This window comes from Trichosurus vulpecula, chromosome 6, assembly GCF_011100635.1.
Source record: "Trichosurus vulpecula isolate mTriVul1 chromosome 6, mTriVul1.pri, whole genome shotgun sequence".
Taxonomy (NCBI): Eukaryota; Metazoa; Chordata; class Mammalia; order Diprotodontia; family Phalangeridae; genus Trichosurus; species Trichosurus vulpecula.
In genome coordinates, this window is record NC_050578.1 from 259282340 (window position 1) to 259303131 (window position 20792).

Here is a 20792-nt window from a genome sequence, read left to right on the forward strand (position 1 = left end):
TGTGTACCTGGAGTCTCTCCCTTTGAGTGTGAGCTCCTTGAGGGGGGAACCGATTTCACTTACATCCTATTCTTAGTAGCTAGCACCAGGCCTGACACAAAGTGGGGCCAACGTCAGTCCATCAGTAAGCAGTTATTAAGGTCCTGCTATGGCCCAGGCAGTATGAAGAGCCTTGCTCTAGTCAATCAAGGAGCGTTGTGTACAGACCTTTGTTCTGCTCCTGGCATTTCTCCTGGGGTTGTCGGCAGCAAACACCATATAGACCTTTCCTTGGTCCTTTCTGAAGCCACACTGGCTCTCCAGTAGATGACCATGTTCCAGGTGAAAGATCAGCCAATGAAGGAGGCCTCTGGCAAGAATCTAGCCAGCAAGGAGTAAGAGAGAGATAGCCCACCTCCACTCTCCCCTTCCATGATTGTCATAGGAAAATCTATTTCTTTTATTGAGATGGAAAATGGAGGAGGCATCCTTGGACTCCTGGGGATTAACCTCCTCTTTGTCATATAACTTGGAAGACTTCAGTCGGCTTTTGAATGAGCAGTGGACCCCCCTGCCTTGTAAATCTCAGCTGGAATAGAATCAGCACCAGGTGCTTTGCCACAGGAGAGGAGCCTAATGGCATTCAAGACCTCTTCTTCAGTTGGAGCTTCAGCTAGAAGGGGGCTGAGATATTATAGTCAGTGGCTTCAGCATTGATTGATGGTCTGTTGAGAGCACTGTGGAAGTATTCAGCCCATCTCTTCAGGGTCACGTCCTTATCACTAATCAATGTGGCTCTATCAGCACTGAGTAGTTGAGATGCACCAGAGGTCTCTGGCCCATAAATATTCTTCTGGTTTCAGACACTGAGCTGTGTGATTCTGAGCAAGTCACTTAACCCTGTTTGGCTCAGTTTCCCCACCTGTCAAATGATCTAGAGAAGGAAATGGCAAACCACTCCAGTATCTTTGCCAAGAAAACCCCAAATGGGATCACAAAGAGTTGGACACAACTGAAATGACTGAACTTGAGAAATACAATGAAGTAAAGGGAGAGTCGGCCTTAGAATCAGGAAGGCCTGAGTTCAAGTTCTGCCTTGGGCTTATAGTTATACCTATCAGCATCCCAGGCAACCCTCCAAAATCATAGATTTCAGATTCACAGTTGATCTGCAATTGGTAGAGGGTGTGCCTTCCCTAAACCAATGAAATCACAGGTCCGGTACCACTAAAAAAAAATTATACATGGGAAAATCGAGTCTGAGAGGTTAAGAGAATTACCCCAGTCATAGAGCATCAGAGATAATAGACAACATTAGATGATAGATAATAGAGATGACATCAGAGATGGAATGTGAACAAAAGTCATAGCTAGCATTTATGTGGTGTTTTATTTAAGGTTTGCAAAGTGCTTTATAAATGTTATTTCATGTGATCTTTAAGACTTGGTTATTGTTCATCATGCTGGAAGAAGACCAAAATGACATCCCTCTGTTGGGGTCAAGGTACAGTGTGTCCGACTGTGGCTGATCAGACCAGTATGAGCTCGGAAGGCTCTGCCACAGGTAGGTCACAAATAGTCTGAGAATTTGGGATGGAGATGTCTCTAGATTTGCCCATCTCATGTTTCTTTTTAGCTACTGTGATTTTGCTTTGCTCATAAAGCACAATGCCTTCTCTGATGCAGGCATGCCATGCCGGGTGGTTCTGTACCAATGTCTCCCATGTCTCACAATCGATTTCAAAGTTTTTCAGAGAGGCTTGAGAGTGTCCTTCTATTGCTTCTTCTGACCTCTGTTTGGGTGCTTGCCTTGTGTGAGTTCTCCATAAAATGATCTTTTAGGTAAACATATGTTTGGTCTTTGGGCTACTTGGCCAGGCCATCAACATTGCAGTCTCTGCAGTAGAGTTTGAGTGCTTGGCAATTCAGCTAGAGGGAGAACCTCAGGGTCTGGAACCCTATCAGGCCAGGTGATCTTCAGAATCTTCCTAAGACAATTCAAATGGAAGCGACTTAGTTCCCCAGCATGGCACTGGTACACTGTCCAAGATTCACAGTATCCAGCAGTGCGGTCAGCACAATGGCTCTGCAGACCTTCAGTTTGGTAGAAAGCCTAACACCTCTTCTCTTCCACACTTTCCTTCAGAGCCTCCCAAACACTTGAGCTAGCTCTGGTGATGCGTGCGTCAACCTCATCATCTATGTGTACATACATCTTTACAACACCTCTGTGAGGGAAGATGATATTATTAATTATCCCCATTTTACTGAGGAGAAAGAGGCAGACAAAGGCAAGCAATTTGCCCAGGGTCAGGCAGCTGGTAAGTGCACAAGGCAAGACTTAAATTCAGGTCTCCAAGCCCAACACTCTCTCCACTTCACCATTTAGCAATCCAATTAACCAATCACTCCACCAGCATTTATGGAGTACCTGTTATGTTTCAGGCATGGGGCTAGGCCCAGGGAATAAAAAAAATTAAGTTTCTGTCTCAAAGTGCTGATGCAGGTTAATTTCAGGGTGGAGAAGGCATTTGTACCTATGGAGACCAGTTTGGGTTTCATGTGGGAGGTGGTGTTTGAGCTGGACTTTGAGGGCAACTTGGCATTCAAATTGATGGAGATAAGGAGGAAGTGCATTTCAGGCAAGAGGCATAGCCAATGCAAAGACAGTTGATGGGAAATGGAATGTCATCCTGATTCCAACTCAGGCAGTATTTGAATGAAAGGGTTAAACTAGATGAACTCCAAGGTTTTCTTTAGCTCTAAAATTCTGTATTCAGTGACAAGGACAAGAGGAGTTGTAGCTGGATGCCAGCCCCTCCAAACCATCCTTTACACAGGGGTCAAACTGATACGCTTAAGAGAAATGAGACCACATTACTGCTTGGTACATGTTGGATCTATCCAATAGAATGTAAGCTTCTTTGAGGCAGTAATTAAATTAAAATTTCCGTCTTTGAACCAGCCCCGGACTGCTTGGCATATAGTAGGAGTTTAAAAATATTTACTGAACTGAGACTGCGGCAGATGAAGATCGGTTAAAGTAATTGGGGTATTTTTTTGTTCAGTTGTTTCAGTTATGTTGGATTCTTCATGACCCCATTTGGGGTTTTCTTGGCAGAGATACTGGAGTGATTTGTCATTTCCTTCTCCAGTTAATTTTATAGATGAAGAAACTGAGGCAGGGTTCAATGACTTGCCCAGGGTCACCCAGCTATTAAGTGTCTGAGGCCAGATTTGAACTTAGGAAGATGGATCTTCATCTCCAGGCCCAGCACTTTAAACACTGCCTGGAGAAAAGACCCAAGGAGTGCATCTATAAGAAACAACACTGTCTTCAAATATAAGGACTGTCATATGGAAGGGGAAGTAACCTTTTCCTGTTTGCCCAATGTAATAGGACCAACAGCACAGGGAGGTTTTTCCCAAAAGATGGGGCTGACCCTGATTGGCCTCCAGCTTCTCTGACGCAACTTCCTGGTCATCTGATGGAATATAAACCCTAGCCTAGACTCCCTGGTGGGGGTCCAGATTCCTCACAAGTGGTGGATTTCAGAAGACAGAAAAGTGGTCCTTCTAGCTCTGACAATCAGACTCATTTTCATATGGAGATGCAGAACGCTGTGTTGAGAAGGTAAATGCCACTGGAGCTTTGTGGTACATTCTTCCCATGTAGGACAAATAAAACTTTGCTTTTGTTAACTATTCAATGATTCTGTCCCCATACTGAATGGCAACCAAGAGAGTGCTGATGTTGAGAGCTCCTTCCCACATCTCCAGACAAAACTAGGAATAATGGGTGGATGTTACAGAGCTTTAGCTATAAAATAAGGGAGGACTAGAAATGCTGAGGTACCTTTCTAGATGAAAACCCTATGACTGGAATTCCCTGGATTCCTAATAAATGGACAAAATCAAGTCTAGCTTCAGGGGCCCCAATATTCTCAACCTCTCCCCAGCCCTTTCAGGTCCCTTTTTTGTGTGGTCTCCCTCCATTAGAAGGGAAGCTCCTTGAGGGAAGGGACTTGTCTTTTTACTTGTATTTGTATTCCTACTGCTTGGCACATTGTATTAAATAAATGCAGTCTGTCTATCCCTCTGTCTCTTCAGGCACAAATCCTCTCCTGAACTGGGGTTTATGTGTTGACTGATGCCTGAAACTCCTCTAAGAGGAACAAACAAGGCCTTTCATTCAACCACTGGATGGGAAAGATCTAAAGTACCAATACCTGGTTGATAAACACTTTAAATCTCAACGTCACTAAAATGTAACCCATCATTTAATCAATGAGTGCAAATGTCTGAGAGCCTTTCTGGCTTCTTACCTAAAACAGAAGTACAATTAATTTGGCTCTGATTATGGCCTTGAAACGTAGATCTTAGAGCAACGTCAAAGAAAATTCTACAATATGCACAAAAACCAAAGTATACACAACTAGTTTCTTAAAAGATGATGATCAATAAATTTTAATATACAGAATAAAATCACAGAAGATTTTCCTATCTTCTTTCTTCTTTCAAAATCTTGAGGCATCAATGCCTCCGACCAGGGAAGTTTACATTTTGGTCCATCCCTCAGTAAGACTTGAATGGAATCAATCAATGACTCACACCCAGCCTGGTTATAGTAGATTGACACAGTACATTGTGACAGAACTGAATGTAGAAATTCAATATTTTTATGTAAGCTGGACTTTGAAACTTGCAACATCTTCATCAGATAAAATCAAGAGTTGTTTTCAAATTTGGCTTCAGGGTCAAAATCGGCACATGTCATCTTCTTTAAACACCTGCTTGTTAGTTTAGTCTTGGCTTGGGCAAGATGTTTTACATTTTATTGAAGGTCATACGAAAACAACAATCCCACAATCCCACAATAAATGAAGGGCCAAGAAAGGGAGCAACGTTTTCAGGCTGTTTTTTTGTATGGAAAATACATGTCAGTTCTGGTTCAAAATGATTCTGCTGAACTACAAAACGTGATGGGGAACGGCAGGGTTTGCAGTGGCTGATATCGGCTGTTTACTCCAACAAATCACCAGCCTGTTTTCTTGGTTGAAGGTGGTTTTTAATTTGCAGATAAACAATGTCTTCAGTAATTTAAAAAAATATAAACTCTACAAAAGCTCCTGAATCATGTACAAAAGCAGCTGCTTCAGACCAATATTGAAAACCAGAAATTGTGTATTAGCACCGCCAGCCCAGTGAGTACAAGGACCTCTGCATGACTTCTGCCTTCCTGGCCTCTAGCTGGATTCAGGCCTAAAATTGTACATATCATTTACAGTTTACAGAAATCAGCCTTGAGTGCAGGGTTCTTGGAGAGTAAAGTCTCAAGCCCTGTGAGGCACCAAGAGGTTGCAAAGGTTAGGATGTCGTCGATACAACACATCCCTTGTTGCCCGATCCACCTTTTCCTGGTAGTCATTCAATTTGTCAAGTATTTTCTGGTGCAACTGCAAAGGAAAAAAAAATCAAATGCTTGTGAGGCAGTTCAGGAGTCTAAGAAAAGAATCAAGCTCTTTCCTGGCACCAGTTAGAACCCAGATTGCTAATGAAGTTGCCAGCACCTTCCCTTTTTTTTCCACTTTCAATTTTAAGGCCCAGGAAGTAAAGGGCAAAAAAGTAACATGCCAGTTGGCTCCTAGTGAAGAGCATCACTTACAGCAAGATTGTGTGTGTTGGCACTGTTTTCTCCCAGTGATTGAAGAAGCTGGTCAATGGCAGAGTATGGAAGCCACACCATCGGAGAGGTTGCAGACAGTGGAAACTAAAAGGAAAGCATAACTTTTTATAAAATGAACTAAATCACTTGAAAAATTCTGAGAATTTTACTTCTATTCTAAACCTTTCAGAGAGCATATACCTTCATTTTTTTCTTCAGAGCTTTTTTTTTTTCTGTTTTAACAAAAAGAAAGTAAATGCTACACAAACAGAACACGGGTATTTTTTTTTTAATCTCATTTTCTTCCTTGATTTAAACTGCTTTTAGGCACACGAGTTTTTTCCTTAATAAAAAAAACAAATTCTGGTTTCCCTTAGCATTATATTTTCTTTGGGAAGTCCAGTCTCCTCCAAGGGACTAATAGAGCCACCATTTCTACAACCAGAACACCACCAGAAATTGTGATTTAAATTAATAGAAAAAAAAACAGTGCTCCCATGTGGACTTTCTTTGTATTTTTCTGCTTAAAGGAGAAAAATAACACTGTGCCCATCTACACAATATCTCTGTTTTAAGAGGGCCAACTCTGACCACAGCCCCTTAAGGTAACAAAATGAGATATTTTTTATTATTCCCATTCCACAAATGGAGGTACTGAACACTTATATTTTAGGGAAAAAATCAATGATGTAATTAATTAGAACCAGAATGGTACTAACACCCAAAGAGAAGTTTAATTACAGAACCTGGTCTAACCAGAAAAAAATGTCAATTTGTACCCACCTCAATTCCAAAGTATTGATGTCCTTTCCCCAGTACAGCATCAACATACTCCGAAACCAAATCCACAGCTTCTTCTAAAAGGTCATAGTTTAAGTATAGACGGAGTAATTCAGCAGCATCAACCTTCTGCAAAAGGGAAGGATGCTAAAGTAAAGTATTTTATTGAACCCCCTTCTTAGAGAGATATTACACTTAATAAACTGAAAATTTTGGTGAGTTAAGGATTAAGTATTGCCTAGGGTCTGGAAGCCCTAATGCTTAACTCATTCTGCAGAAACTTTGATTGAAGGGGCAGGGGGGAGGAAGGGGAATTTCTTAGGGATGGTGTTATCTAAAGACTATGGTTATTCTTGCAAAATCTGAAATAGGCCATTTTTCAAAGGAGAACTGACCTTTGTGGGGATTGGATTGCTAGTTAGTTTGATAAATAAAGATGGGCATCTGTAGATCAACTGAAAAAAAGTGTGATGTTTCAATTTTTCTAGAATACATAGTTTATTATATTTTCATAGCAATTAAACATACATACACATGAGCCTTTTTCCTCTTTCTCCATTGGAATTTGTATGAGAAAGTACTTAAGTGATCTTCAATACTTTTAAATCAGTCGATCAACAAGCAGTCATCAAGTCCTCATAATTAACAAGCGAGCAACGTGGCTAAGTGTTACATACAAAGAAAGGCTGAAACAGTCCTCCTGTCCTCAAAGAGCACAGACGCTAACAAACGCAACATGTCAATTAGTTACAAACAAAATAAATACAGAGTACATGGAAGAGAATCTGAGAAGGAAAGGCATTAGCAGCTGGGAGGATGCGGAAAAGTGGAATTTCAGCTGAGTCTCAAAGGAAGCCAAGGAAAAACTGAGAGTCAGAGGGAAGGAGAGTATTTCGGCCATGGAGGTGGGAGCTGAGGGGTTGGAAATGCAAGAAAGCCATTGTTACTGGCTCAGAGAGTATGTGGAGGAAACTGTAAAGGCAGGAAGGGCCCAGGTTAGGAAAAGCTTTAAAAGCCAAACAGAGGATTTTATATTTCATCCTGTGGTGATAAGGAAGCATTGGCACTCGCTGAGCAGAGGGATCACATAGTTAGATCTACAGTTTAGAAAAATCGGGATATCGAGGTATTGCAGTGGATAGAGCACCCGCCCTGGAGTCAGGAGGGCCAGAGTTCAAATCTGCCCTTGGACACTTTACTAGCTGTGTGACCCTGGGCAAGTCACTTAACCTTGAATGCCTCGAAAAAAAGAAAATGATCATGGCAGCTGAGTGGAAGATGGATTGAAATGAGAGAACTGAGGCAGAGTCTAATCAGAAGGCTGCTGTCACAGTCTAGGACCTAGATGCTACGTGAAAGGTGATGAGGGCCTAAACCAGGGCAGTGGCTATGTGACTGGAGAGAAGGGGACATATATGAGAGATGTTTCAAAGACAGAAGTGACAAAATTTGGCAACGGGTTGGATGTGTAGGGTGAGGGGAGTTGAGCGTGACTCTGACGTTGTGAGCTTGGGTTGGTTAGGATGATGTTGGTTCCCTTGAGATTAATAGCAAAGCTCAAAAGAGAAGAGGGTTTTTTGTTTTGTTTTGTGGGGAAGGGAGGCAGGGAAGATAATGATTTCTGCTTTAGACGTGTTGAGTTTGGAATGCTAGGAGGCCAACCAATTCAATGTGTCTAAAAGGCAGCTGGTGATGTGGAACTGGAGCCCAGGAAAGAGGCCAGGGCTAGCTATACAAATCTGGACATTACATCCATGGAGTGTACTGACCCCATGGGAACTGATGCGATGGCCAAGTGAGACAGTATAGAGTGAAGAGACCCTGGGAAAAGAGCCTTGGAAGACACCCAGGACCAGTGGGCATGACTCAGATGAAGAAGCAGCAAAGACTTACTCAGAATGAGTGGTCAGATAGTAAGGACAAAAACTAGGAGAGAGCAACATCACAAAAGCCTAGACAGGAGAGAGGATCCAGGAGAAGATAATGCAGTGTTAAATGCTGCAGAGGTTGTGAAGGATGGTAACTGAGAAGAGGCTGCTGGATCTGGTAATTAAGAAGTCCCTTTTAACTTTGGACAGAGTAGATTCAGTTAAATGATGGGAATGGAAGCCAGAATGGAAGCCTAAAAAAACAGGAGAGACCTGGGTTCAAATCTCAGCTTTATCAACTGTTAGTCTGTGTGACTCTGGACATGCCCTCTCCATCTTTTCAGCTCTACAGTAGGGATACTACCCCATTATCTACCTCTCAGGGCTTCTGTGGGGAAAATGCTTGATAAACCTTAGGGTTACAGAAATGTGAGTTATTGTTTGGGAGCCATTGAGAGCCTGATTATAGTATCATTGGACACTTCTTTTGGGGGGGGGGAGGTTACCTTATGTCCATATACATAAAAAGGGAAGTTATCGACTTAAATGTGCTGGCAAGAGGCATTCTATAGAAATGTTTGCTGAATAATCAATCAAAGGAGCCCTAGTATGGGGAACTGAAGCCCAGCCCCACAACTGCTGGGGTACCTGTCATGGGCTTCACTTCTTCACCTGCAAAAGGGTGACTTGAAGCCAAAAAAACTGATGTTTTGAGCTGTGCTGAGAAGCCAAGTGTCTTGAGCCAGAGTACTTGGGCTGTGCTTTATGTCTGCAGGCACTAGCTGAAGTGCTGGTCCAGTTCTAGGCACCATATTCTGGAAGGACACTGGTCAGTTAAACTGAAGAATGGCAGGAGACGGAGGGCAGCTGGGATGGTGAAGAACGTGTCTGAGATCATGCTATGTGAGGATGGCTGGTAGACTGGGCATATTTAGCAGGAAGAAGAGACTCTGGAGCCCATGAGATGTAAGGCTTTCATGGGGAAGACGGCTAGATTGTCTCAGCTGCTTTCAAGAAGCAGAGTTAGGTTTAATAAATGGGCAAAGTTCGGCTTTATGTAATCAAGAACTTCCTAACAATCAGAGCCATGCCAGAGCAGATTGGACAGGATTCTAGTTAGAGTATGGGCTGGATTTGGAGCTCCCAACTCTAGGACAGAATGAAAGTAAAGAACAGTACTTACACTACCTACTGAGAAGGCTGTGGTGAGGAAAGCACTTTGTATACATGCAAGAGCTATTGAAATTCTGTGACATATGATGGATTTTTCCCTAGCAAACTCTATACCCAAAGGCGACAGGGTTACCCACAGAACCTTTCTATTGCATCACTTTGCCACTGCTAACCAGGTTGCAGAGCTTTTATGAAAACAAAGGCACGACTTACCTTGTAACTATTGATAAGCCAATTGGGCAGTGGAACCCCATGGGACAATAGCTTGTTGATAACACAATGGTGATACAAGTTATTTTGGCACTTGTATTTTTCCAGGTAAGATGATAACAACCGCCAAGCTTCATCAGTAGCACTGGAAAAAATGATTAATTTTCAGATTCCTTAATAGGCTATGCCAGTAGAGTTTAAAATATTTAGAAGGAAAATCTATCTTTAAAAATACACACACAGACACACAAAGTATGTCAGTAAACCCCAACTTGCTCTGTTCAGATAAAAAAACCCAACATAATAAAAAGTGCATTCAGAAAAACCCCATTTATGGGTATGCCCATTTATGTTATTGGTGGGCTCTGGTCAACCAGAGAAGAAAAGCTGAGAGAAAGGGTTTTCACACACCTGCACAGAATTAAAATTTATGAGACAGTAGCAAAAACTAATTTAAAGAAAAAGGATAAAAGCCAACCATTAAAACCTAAATAATCTTACTAAACTGAAATGCAAATAAACTGATTTCTAAGAAAACATTTGCAATAAAAAATTCTGTAACATCTGTACATTAAACTTTACCAAACCATAATTATGCTAGCTTCTATGGGGGTGTCTAGAAGAAGAAGACTTAGTTGTCATCCCTGTCCCCATCTTCCCTGCTTTGGCCCCTCTTCCCCCCAAGTTGAGACACTCTGTTTATCAAAGATAAAACAATTAAGCTACAGAGGCAGCAGTGTAGGGGAGAAAGCAGTGGACTGGAAGCCCATAGACCTGTTTTCTAGAACTGGTTTTGGTCTTGATCAGCTATACAACCACAAGCCATTTCATTTTTCTAGGCCTATTTCCTTATCTGTAATATGAGGAGCTTGGCTCAAATAATCTCTAAAATCTCCTGCTAGCTCTCAATTAACTCTAATTCTACTATGTGTTAGATTGTATGATAAAGAATAGAAGTGCTGTGGAAAACCAGATGTGAAAAGTCACCATAAGCTAGGTTAGGGAGTGCAGGACCTGATCTGGGGCTTAGAAACATTTGACTTTATTGTTGTTGAAGGGGAATGCTTGAGGGGAGCAACCAAAGTCTTAAACAGCTGCTCTAGGGAGTAAGCCCAGGAGGAGGGGAATCAAGTCAAATAGAAGGGTTGCTAAACGACAAACAGAACTAAATGGCAGTTGGACATTATGAGGCCATATGTGATATTTGGATGGAAGATCTTGTTGTTCTGGGGTAGGGGGAAAGAAGAAAGGGAGGTCATATTGGAAATAAATTAAATACAGACTTCTGACTAATCCCAACTCATATTTTTACAGTTCTTGTGGGATTACAAAACACTGCTTACAACAGCCCTCTGGCTGAATGGTTTAAGAATTTTTTAATGGATTTGGGGGAGGGGAATGGCATTGTATATATGGTACTATATATTTCAGTTTCATATAACACCTAAACTAAAATAAGCAAGGTAGCTTGCTATACATAAGCAATTTATATAATTCAACCACCAAAATAACCTGTGGGACTGAGACATCTGCATTGAAAACACATGCCAGAATTAATGCTAGTAAGGTACCTGGATTCCTTGGTGGTGATGACAGATGAAAGCTGATTGGCTGCTAACCAAGCCCATGCCTCTGCCTGTGCTGCCTCCCCACCAAATTGCAATTTGATGCACCTGTAATGCAAAATAAGCATTTAAATCCTCTTCCTTCAAAGAACTACTAGCTTTACCTTTCCACTCAAATTCCAGGAAAAATTCTGAAATATTTTTAAACTGAGACATTCAATTAGCCAGTCAATAAGGAGAGGAAATAATTTTAACCAAAAAGTGTCAGTTATCAGCTATAAATTTCAAAGTTTTTTAAAAATCAATACACAAATACATTTTCATGAGGTTAAAAAAAATCTCCATTATAAATGTGGTTTTTCAGAAAGCAATGAAATTGTGTTTAAATAACATACACTAACTAAACTACTGTAAAATGAACCTGTAATTCAGACATGTCTTATAATAAAAAAGCAGACTGCCAATGTTTGACAAGATAATTTGGTACATACTTGAAAGCGAGTCCCTCAAAGACCGGTGTTAGGGACAGTTTAAAAGTTTGGCAGAGCGAGATGGCTGTGTCAAAAAGGCCAGCCTGCACCAAGAGAGTGACCATTTCCTCTGCTGATGAGCTTCCTGTGTAGAGGAGAAATACATTTAGCTCCAACCCCACTTGTAAAGAAATAAATCATACTTAAGAGCTTCATAGACAAAGGGATTTCACAGCCTCTAAGCTTGCTGTGTACATGCCTGAAAGAATGCATATATAGGTGGATACTTAGAGCTTCTGATGGTGTTTGAGAAGAAATGTAAAGCAGTGAATTCCTACCCGCAATGGCAACGGCTGTTGGGTCATGCTGAGCCAGAGTGAGGCGAATGCGGGCTAAGGAACACTCCCTCTCTAGGTCTTCTAGTTCCAAGATTTCAACTTGTCGGCTCGCTGTGAAACCACGGAGAGAGAGACTCTAAAACCCCAGGAAAAACCAAATAGTACCAGATAGCGCCAGGCAGACCAACAGAACTTGTCGATTCTCTGCCAGCCATTAAATACAACCTTCCAAGGCATGAAGAGGGCAGAAAACAGCTGGTCTTCCAAAAGCCCAAATGCTTGACCTTAACAAATCAAAGTCACATTGCTATTTCAATTAGTTCTCAAACTGTGTAGATCTGAGTCAAAAAGAAGATCATGAAATAAGAATTAAGCTGCTACTAAGGTTAAGGTTTAAACAGTTACCAGGCAACAAACACTTAGCTGAAAGTCCTCACTCACTTGGGACAGCTGTGCACTCTCCATCATGATTCCTTTTTGGGGAGGCTCCAGGGCGCTCGTACTAGGAGACAAAAAAAAGTGATTAGCTGAATGATGCAAATTTTAATTAGGAATAATGAATTCAACTATACCAATATGGTAAAAATGAGAATATTATCAATTTTAATTAAGATATTTAATGCTATGTTATACCATTGAAGAGCTAAATAATGACATTTAGATGTTGGGTCATTTTTCAGCAACATCTGACTCTGTGACCCATTTTGGGCTTTTCTTGGCAGAGATAATAGAATGTTTTGCCATTTCCTTTTCCAGCCCATTTTACAGATGAGGAAACCGAGGCAACCAGGGTTAAGTGACTTGCCCAAGGTCACACAGCTAGTGTCTGAGGCCAGATCTGAACTTAGGTTTTCCTGACTCCAGGCCCAGCACTCTAACTACTCTGCCACCTAGCTGCCTAAAATTCATCTGGTGGAAAAAAGGATGTAGACTATCAAGAGGAATAATGAAAAAAAAAGATAGGGATGTTGGATGAGTAGACCTCAACTTAATGCAAAAACAGAAGCCATCAAAGACATTTGGTTTTGGTTAAATAAAAAAGAAACAAGACCAATGGAAATGACATCACAAGGAAGAATCAGAAATAATGGACCCCAATGTTTGAAAAATTCAGAAACATAAATTACTTAGGAAAAAACTTCCTATTAGATAAGAATGGCTGGAAAAACTGGAAAGCAATCTGGCAGAAATTAGGCTTCCATCACTATCTCAGATGATATTTTAATAATAAATCTAAATGGATACATGGCCTGAATGTGGAAGGATTATACCACAAAAAAGGTTAGAAGCAGATCATACACCTTTCACAGCTAGACGTAGGAGCAAATTTTTAATAAAACGTGATAGAGACAATTATGAAAAATTGGAATCTAAGACATATATATAACTACCAGATATTCGGGGCCACAAGCTATTCCCAAGAGTTAAGTGGTCAAAAGATAAAGAGGAAATAGTCTCAAAAGGAAAAAAAACTATCAATAATCATATAAAAGAATGTTTTGTCATTAAAAATAAGAAAAATGGAAATGAAAAAGCACATGCTGATGGGGCATGGGGAGATGAGTGTGCTAGCAGGGCACTGTAGCTGGTAGGGTTAGGAATGGATACAGCCACCCTGGAAAGCAATATGGAAAGGTTCAACTCTATGACTAGGTACATGTACCAAGGAGTAGGTTACAGTCCAAGCTACGCCATCACATGCCAGCATATTCACAGCAGCACCTTCTGTGATTGTAAAGAACTGGAACCAATGTCCATCAAACAAACAATGCCCATCGTCTAGGGAACAGGGACAAACTATGGCAACTGAAGGCAATGGAATACAACGGGGCTGCATGAACTGATTTTAAGTGATGAAAACGGAGGAGCAGGGAAGGACCTGTGACCAGATGCAGAGGGAAGCTGGCAGAGCTGAAGGCAATACCGACAATGACTTCATACAATGACAACGTAAGTGGAAAGAACATCACTATCAAACAATCAGATGTGTAGGTTGGAAAATTACAAAGAACAAATAGGCACAAAGGAGGGACGTGAGAAGACACCACGTCCCATTCACTTGCAGAGATGGTGGGGTAATGGTAGACTGTATATAGTTTAAGATATTTTTTTCCTATGAATTAATCAATTTTATTGACTTTTTTTCTCTTCTACATTCTTTTCTTTAAAAAAAATATTCTGTGTTTTATGAAATGGCTCTTTGAAAAGGGGAAATGGAAGGATATGGGGAAATTTAGTCAATGTAAAAACAAAAGATGGCCAAAAAAATTATAAAAAGAAAATGAATGCTGTGAAATTAGGAGGAGTAAGTTTGGCCCCAGCGAAGAGATAGAAGATAACTGCCCTAACGCCCTGTCCCCCAGGCCACCCCACCCCACCTCAACCTTGCAGAGGTGGGAGGTCACAGATATGGAACATTACATATGCCATATTTGTCATTATATTCATCTCTTTGTGGAATTATTTTCTCTTCTTCCTTTTAAATATTATTTCTTCTAAAGGATGGCTAGGGGTGATACAGTGTGAAATCTAGGCAGTGTTAGAACAAAAAGTAACAATAAAAATCTACTTCTGAAAAGAAAAAAATCACTTTTCCCCTGCTGCTTTGTGCCTTAGAACTGTTAGCATACACTCTCTGGTACAACGGGCATTATTTGCTTGCACGGAGAGTCTAATAATGAGGGCCAAATAAAGGTGGCTTTCGTTTTCTCATGTGGTTGGTTAGAACGTTACGTTCAGGAGTCTTGGTCTTGGATCTCATCCCCGCATAGTAGTTAGCTTTACTTAGTTCTAAGGCTATGTACTCCACTGCATTTGCAAGGCAGGTGGCAAGGATTAGGAGTGGGGTATCCATACCTTTGGCCATAGTAGGAACTGAGTAAAGAATATGGATGGATCTAAGCAAATTCATCACCATGAAAGGAAAACTTTAAGTGCATTTACTATGCACTTATGAACATACGTAATAGAGGCAGAACATAGTATCAAGAAAAGTTTTTCACCTTCTTGATAACGTTGTATCAGGAAAAGTGGCTGCTCAATGACAGTAGGATAGTTAAAACTATCACGAAAAGGTGAATTAATAGGATAACAATATGTTAATAACTATTGCAATGCCATTAAATAAGAAAAAGTCCAAAGACGGAAAAAGTAGATAAAATAAAATAGGATAATAGATGTGGCTGTGTTATACACAAAAGGATATTACTGCTGTTGCTGTTAGTAAAACAAAAATTCAAAAAAAGAACACTTCTGTACCACTGCCCCAGATGCTGGCTGCACAATCCACGCGTATTCTGGACGAATCAGCCTCAGGCAGTTGATGGCTGCCAGGTAACAGTTGCCTTGTTTCTCAAGTCCCCGGAGAGTGCGAACTTCTCTGCCAAGACGCATGCCATACTCAAACATCACCGTGCCAGCTGTTGAACAAAGATGGATGAGACTTCACAATGACAACCAGTACTTCCCTCCTGTGCTTCACTGCTACCATCCAGGGGCCAAAACCAAGAAGCAAGCTCGGGGTAATTTACAATCAATGGAATCTATGCTTTCTAACTTTTCAGGCACCAGTCAGCTCCCCCTCCTTAGAGAGATCCCTGAAACCCAGTATGGAAAATAGTGTGGTCTGAGGAAGAAATGTCTGAATGGAAAGGATTCAACCTTACTATAGAGATTTTGGTTATACTGAAAGAGACAACTGAAAAATTCTTATTAAAAACTTTTTTTTTTAAAGGAAATATATCATTTGAGTTTAATAGATGCCAGAGAAGTACTGTTCCCAGACTGACAATATGGAATTTTTAAGTTAAGAAGCATTTAATAATTATTTAATTTCAATCCTTCATAAAAATAGTTTGATTTTCAATCAAGAAGAACAATTCCTTTTTTCAGGGGGACATTAGTGCCTGAGGCACTAAGAGGTTACATGCCACGGCCAAAGTGACAGCTAGTTTTTGTCAGAGGTGGACTTGAACTGAGATCACTTGGACTCTAAGGTCTGGCTGCCTAAATACTCATAATAAGTGTAAAATGTTCCATCATTTAAGGACAACAAAGATGTTTTTCAAACATAACTATTCAGAATGCTCTTTATAAACGCATTTATGATCTTATTTGGTAAGTATCTTTTATGTTGAAACAAATCTATTTGACTAGGAAAAAAAAAAAGAATTCTAGCCAGCCCTTTTCCCCAATAAAACTGAAGACTTATCCAAAGATGTTTCCATTTCTTCCCAGACAAAAAGAATTCTTCAAGTAGAGGTAGAATAAAATTGCTCCCAAGGAAGAAGCATAACTATAGTTTGTCAAAAATGATCTGAAAATAGACGTATTCACTTCTTTTTTCCTTGGAATGATTTTGAAATTTTAAAGAACTCAGTAAGCCACAAAGAGGATCTTTTTTTTTGGCAAGTACTAAACCTGAAACTGACTTCATATTAAAAATCTGGCATGTAACTGAGGGGAGATGAAAAGTCCATCATGTCATTTGAATGAGAAAGTATTCCTTGTAGGAATTTTAAAAGGCTTGGATGACTCAACATCTGATGAAACTGGAACCCAAAATATTTGCTCAGAACAAGAGAAACAGGAAGGATGACGTTATGGTGCTGAAACAGGAATTCATGAACAATCCAAAATAACCTTAATCTTCATACAATCTGAATTAACCTCAGTTTGCCCTAAGTAAAGCATATAATACTGAGCACAGTATACATGTAAGAAACCATGGTCACTTCTCAGGAGTACGTTCTAACTGGTTCGCACCATCTAACGAGCAAAGGGAAAAGTGCAAAAAGCGCCAGATCTGAAGTCATAGGACCTGGGTTCAACTCTCAGCTCTAATACTTACTACCTATGTGACTTAGGCTAACTTTAAGTATGTCTGGGTCTCAATCTGCAGCTAAGCAAAATGAGGCACCTGGACTAAATTTTCCAGCTCTAAACCCTATTCCTATAGTATGCGCATGGCCAAGAGATAAAGGATGCAAAGTTTGAACCACAATTTTCCCAAGCAAAATGATAATACTCCTAGTAGTAAAATGAGAGCAAAAGACAAGTGGAATGTTATACAATACTTTTGTAACTGCAGTCACAGAGCAGCCCAAGCTCTGCCCATTATGGGCCTTGATCACATCATTAAGCAAAGTCACCATTTCCTCTGCTATAAAATGAGGGCGTACTGGATGAGATGACTTCTGGGCTCCCTTCCTGTTCTGTGACCCTACATCCCTTGAGCTGATAGACTCTTCTATCCAAAGCCTAATCCTAGTATTTCCTCTCCCCAGCAACATCACTTTGGGTGAGTTTACTTCCATTAAACCAAAAAAGTTAGACTAGACGGCCTCTCCCAGGTCTGAAGTCCCATGAAAATTAGTTTGCCCTAAGGCCTCACCCTTTCGGTAGTTGTGCCGATAGATGTGGAAGGCATACAGGAGCTCATAGTAATTATGAGTCATCAGATCTACTGCTCGGGCACGTGATTCAATTATCCCCACAACCTAAGGGAGAGAAACAAAAGGCTAGGTGAGTAAGTTTGCAGTGGCTGACAAAGCCACCAAAGTTCTTCCCATGCGCTCTCAGGTAGGTTCAATTACCTCATTATGCAGGTTCACATATGGAAACTCCACCAGATCCTGGAGCTGGGAACGTTCACAGAGGACTACCACCAACTGTCGCAAGCAATCTAGCTGCCTAGAACAAAAAGGGGGATATCAGGCAAACTTCCTTTTGTGGGCCAAGAAGCAATGTTGAATGGCTCACTATCTACCTGCTGGGGTCTGGATTCTGAGTTAAGGCCTCATAGGCTTCATTATTGTGTCCTAAATCCAAGTGATGTTTGAAAATGCATGTCCTCAAAGTAGCCTAGAAATGAAATAAAGGAAAAGGAGAAGGGTATAAAGACCTCAGTTATGGTACAAAGTTTTAGGCAAAAAAACAAACAAACAAACAAACAAAAAATTCTGAGCAAACTGTGGTGATGTGAAAAAAAGAGTAATAAAAATTATTAAGACAGACAAAAAAATTTCTCTTCTTACCTGGCTTTTCCAGTCATCACCTGCTTCAGTTATTGCTAACGTAGCCAATTGAATCACTAGTTCAGGCAAACCAACCACATCCAATAATCGCAAAACCTAAGGCAATAGGAGGAATTTTTGCTGAATAATAAAACTGAAATAGAATTAGGCCCTTGGTTCTAAAATCTGTTAGAAAAATGAAAGAGACATCTGAAAAAAATTCAAGCTACGAGACGCTGCAAGGCTGACCACTGGCTTAGCTCTGTGGCTTGTGCATCTTCCTTCTACAGTTACCACATAATGTTGAGTTTTAGACTCCTTCCATTCTTCTTCTCACAGATTATAAAAATGTTATCTAAATGCTGCTAAACTCTGATCATCTGTGACAGTTTGAAACAGGCATAGTATTGGTTAAAAAAAATGGAAAGAATCAATTGATTTTGAGCTCAGTCTTCTTCATTCCTTTGATGGATGAATTAAAGAACAACGAAACTGCCAAAGGACAGAAAGCAAATGGAAATTTGAGAAGCTTGGGGTCTGGACAAAAATGGTGTAACTTCAAAGTCCTCTTAGAACAACAGCAGATTAGATCAGCCTTTCACGTTTCTTGGTATTTCATTTAGAATTTTTGCAGTAACACTTATTAGGGTTGTTGTCCCAGTTTTCAGATTAATACTGTATGTGCATTGTGGAAGGGGGAGTTGGGGAACTATTTTTCCTCTTCTGTTCTGAAGCAGTTACTATAGTCTAAAAGTTACTGCTCTTTAAAGGTTTAGTAATTAGCCTGCGAATCTGGAGAGGTGTGTTGTATTACTCTGGAGTGGTTCTTTAGGGGCAGTCGGATTTTTCTTTCTGAGACTGATTATTTTGGGTTATTTACTTTGAGAATATCTTAAACTTCTGTAGGTAATCATCCATTTGCTTTGGATCCACAAATTTACAAGCATAGGACTGTGTATCCTCCATAATTTTCTTATCTCTTTTGCCTTTACAAGCTCTGCTTTCTTCTGATTTGCCTGTTTTTAGTCTGGGCTTTTTTCCCTTAGATTTAACTGTTCAAAGTCAATTAATTTAGTAATGATTCACAATTTTGTTGTCTTTAAAAAAAGTCATTTCAGTTTTATTTTCATTTGTATTTTTCTCTGCTTTCATCTTGGTTTATTGCTTTTTTCCTGTTTTTTAAAGCTACTGCTTCAACTAACTTTTTCCCTTGTTGATATATTTAATGTTGCAAACGTGCCTCCAGCTAATACCCTATAGATTACATTATGCAATGGTATTATTTGTCTTTGATGTCATTATTTAGTAAGTAATTTTTTAGCTTCTGGAAGAGTCCTTGAGCCCTTAAGGGGAGGAGAAGCAGCAGAAGTAGTAACAACACTACAACCTGGTTATGGTTTGTTTGAAGAGCAGTTAGGGCATGGCATCTCTTCTCTGTATTTGCCTTTGTGGGCCAACACATGTCAACTTTTCTCCAAGTTCTGTGAGCTCTGGGAAAAATCAGCATTTTTCCTTTTTCTCACCAAATTATCTCCTTACAGTAATCAGACTTAATTCTCTGGTTAGTGCTGTAAGTTTTCTCTTACTTATCTTTTGGCTGGATTTATTACATACCGATACTGACAGGTTTAAACCTTCCATAATGATTGTGAAAGGACAATTATTTCTTATTGCAAGACTAAGTTTTGATATTTGCCACAGATTAGGTAAATATATATATATTTAAGGCTACTACATTCATTTTGAATAGAACCTTTTAGCATCATGTTATCTTTTTCTATCTCTTAATATACTTTCTAGTGAGAATTCAATTTTGTATGATATCATTAATGCCTTGTACAACAAATATTAGATCACCCTTTCATTTTTCAATCTATTCACATATTTCTTTGGCAAAAGTGCTTCCTCTAAGAATCATATTGTTACTGTCTGCCTTTTAATTCAATCTGGGGCTCCTTTTCACTTTATGAAGCGGCTCAGTCCATTTGTATTTAGTGTTATAATTGTGACATTTGTCTGGTTTTTTTAGTCTATGGAAAAGGAATACAAGGTTTTGGATTCTTTGTTTTTTTTTCTTCAAGGCAACGAGGGTTAAGTGACTTGCCCAAGGTCCCACAGCTAATAGGTGTCAAGTGTCTAAAGCCAGACTCAACCTTAGGTCCTCCTATTCCAGGGCCAGAGGAAGCTTTTTGATTTTTGCACAACTTCCCTTATTAGTCAAATTGAAGAGAACCACACTGAACAAAAGGGCCTCTGTCTTGGGTTTTAGCTCACTTTAACTCAGACCTCCTTTTCTCAAAGAGAGAGATTTCACTTTGGGATCTCTCTCCAAACTCTCATTCATCCTCTTGAGTGTTCTTCTTCCTCTTTCCTGTTACTCCAAGCTACTTTTTTGAAACCTTTAGTGATTTAGCCAATAATGAAATCCATTTGTTAGCATCTGTTTTAGATGGTTTTAAACACTTACCTTGTCAGCCAAGAGCCTCATCTGGGGTTGTCTGAAGATTTAAGAGGACGGGGCTCTAGGTCTATTTTCTTTCTCAAACACACGTCTCCAGCCTTGATAGAATACGCTGAGTTTTGCAGACTGCTCCACACTTCATGATTCTGGACATAGTGAATTTCAATTCTGTGATCCTTCCTGGACCTTCTTGAACATTCCACTGGGATCCAAGGTATCCTTTCTCATTAAGTGATTTAAGGACTTTTGGTAACATATATTTTTTTCCT

The 20792-nt window shown here is 40.1% G+C and overlaps 1 protein-coding gene across 1 annotated transcript in view; it reads right to left on the reverse strand.

Annotated features, from left to right (window-relative positions):
- Positions 1-4423: 4423 nt before the first annotated feature.
- Positions 4424-20792, reverse strand: part of NUP160 (nucleoporin 160) — a 50034-nt gene continuing 33665 nt past the window's right edge. The window contains exons 24-36 of the mRNA XM_036763911.1: positions 18084-18179; positions 17816-17910; positions 17643-17739; positions 17441-17546; positions 15307-15467; positions 12490-12550; positions 12049-12159; positions 11732-11855; positions 11247-11348; positions 9679-9820; positions 6428-6553; positions 5645-5749; positions 4424-5435 (exon numbers count right to left, since the gene is read on the reverse strand). Of these exons, the coding sequence (XP_036619806.1) occupies positions 5313-5435; positions 5645-5749; positions 6428-6553; positions 9679-9820; positions 11247-11348; positions 11732-11855; positions 12049-12159; positions 12490-12550; positions 15307-15467; positions 17441-17546; positions 17643-17739; positions 17816-17910; positions 18084-18179 (1449 nt within the window). The 3' untranslated portion in view covers positions 4424-5312. The remainder of the gene's footprint in view (positions 5436-5644; positions 5750-6427; positions 6554-9678; positions 9821-11246; positions 11349-11731; positions 11856-12048; positions 12160-12489; positions 12551-15306; positions 15468-17440; positions 17547-17642; positions 17740-17815; positions 17911-18083; positions 18180-20792) is intronic.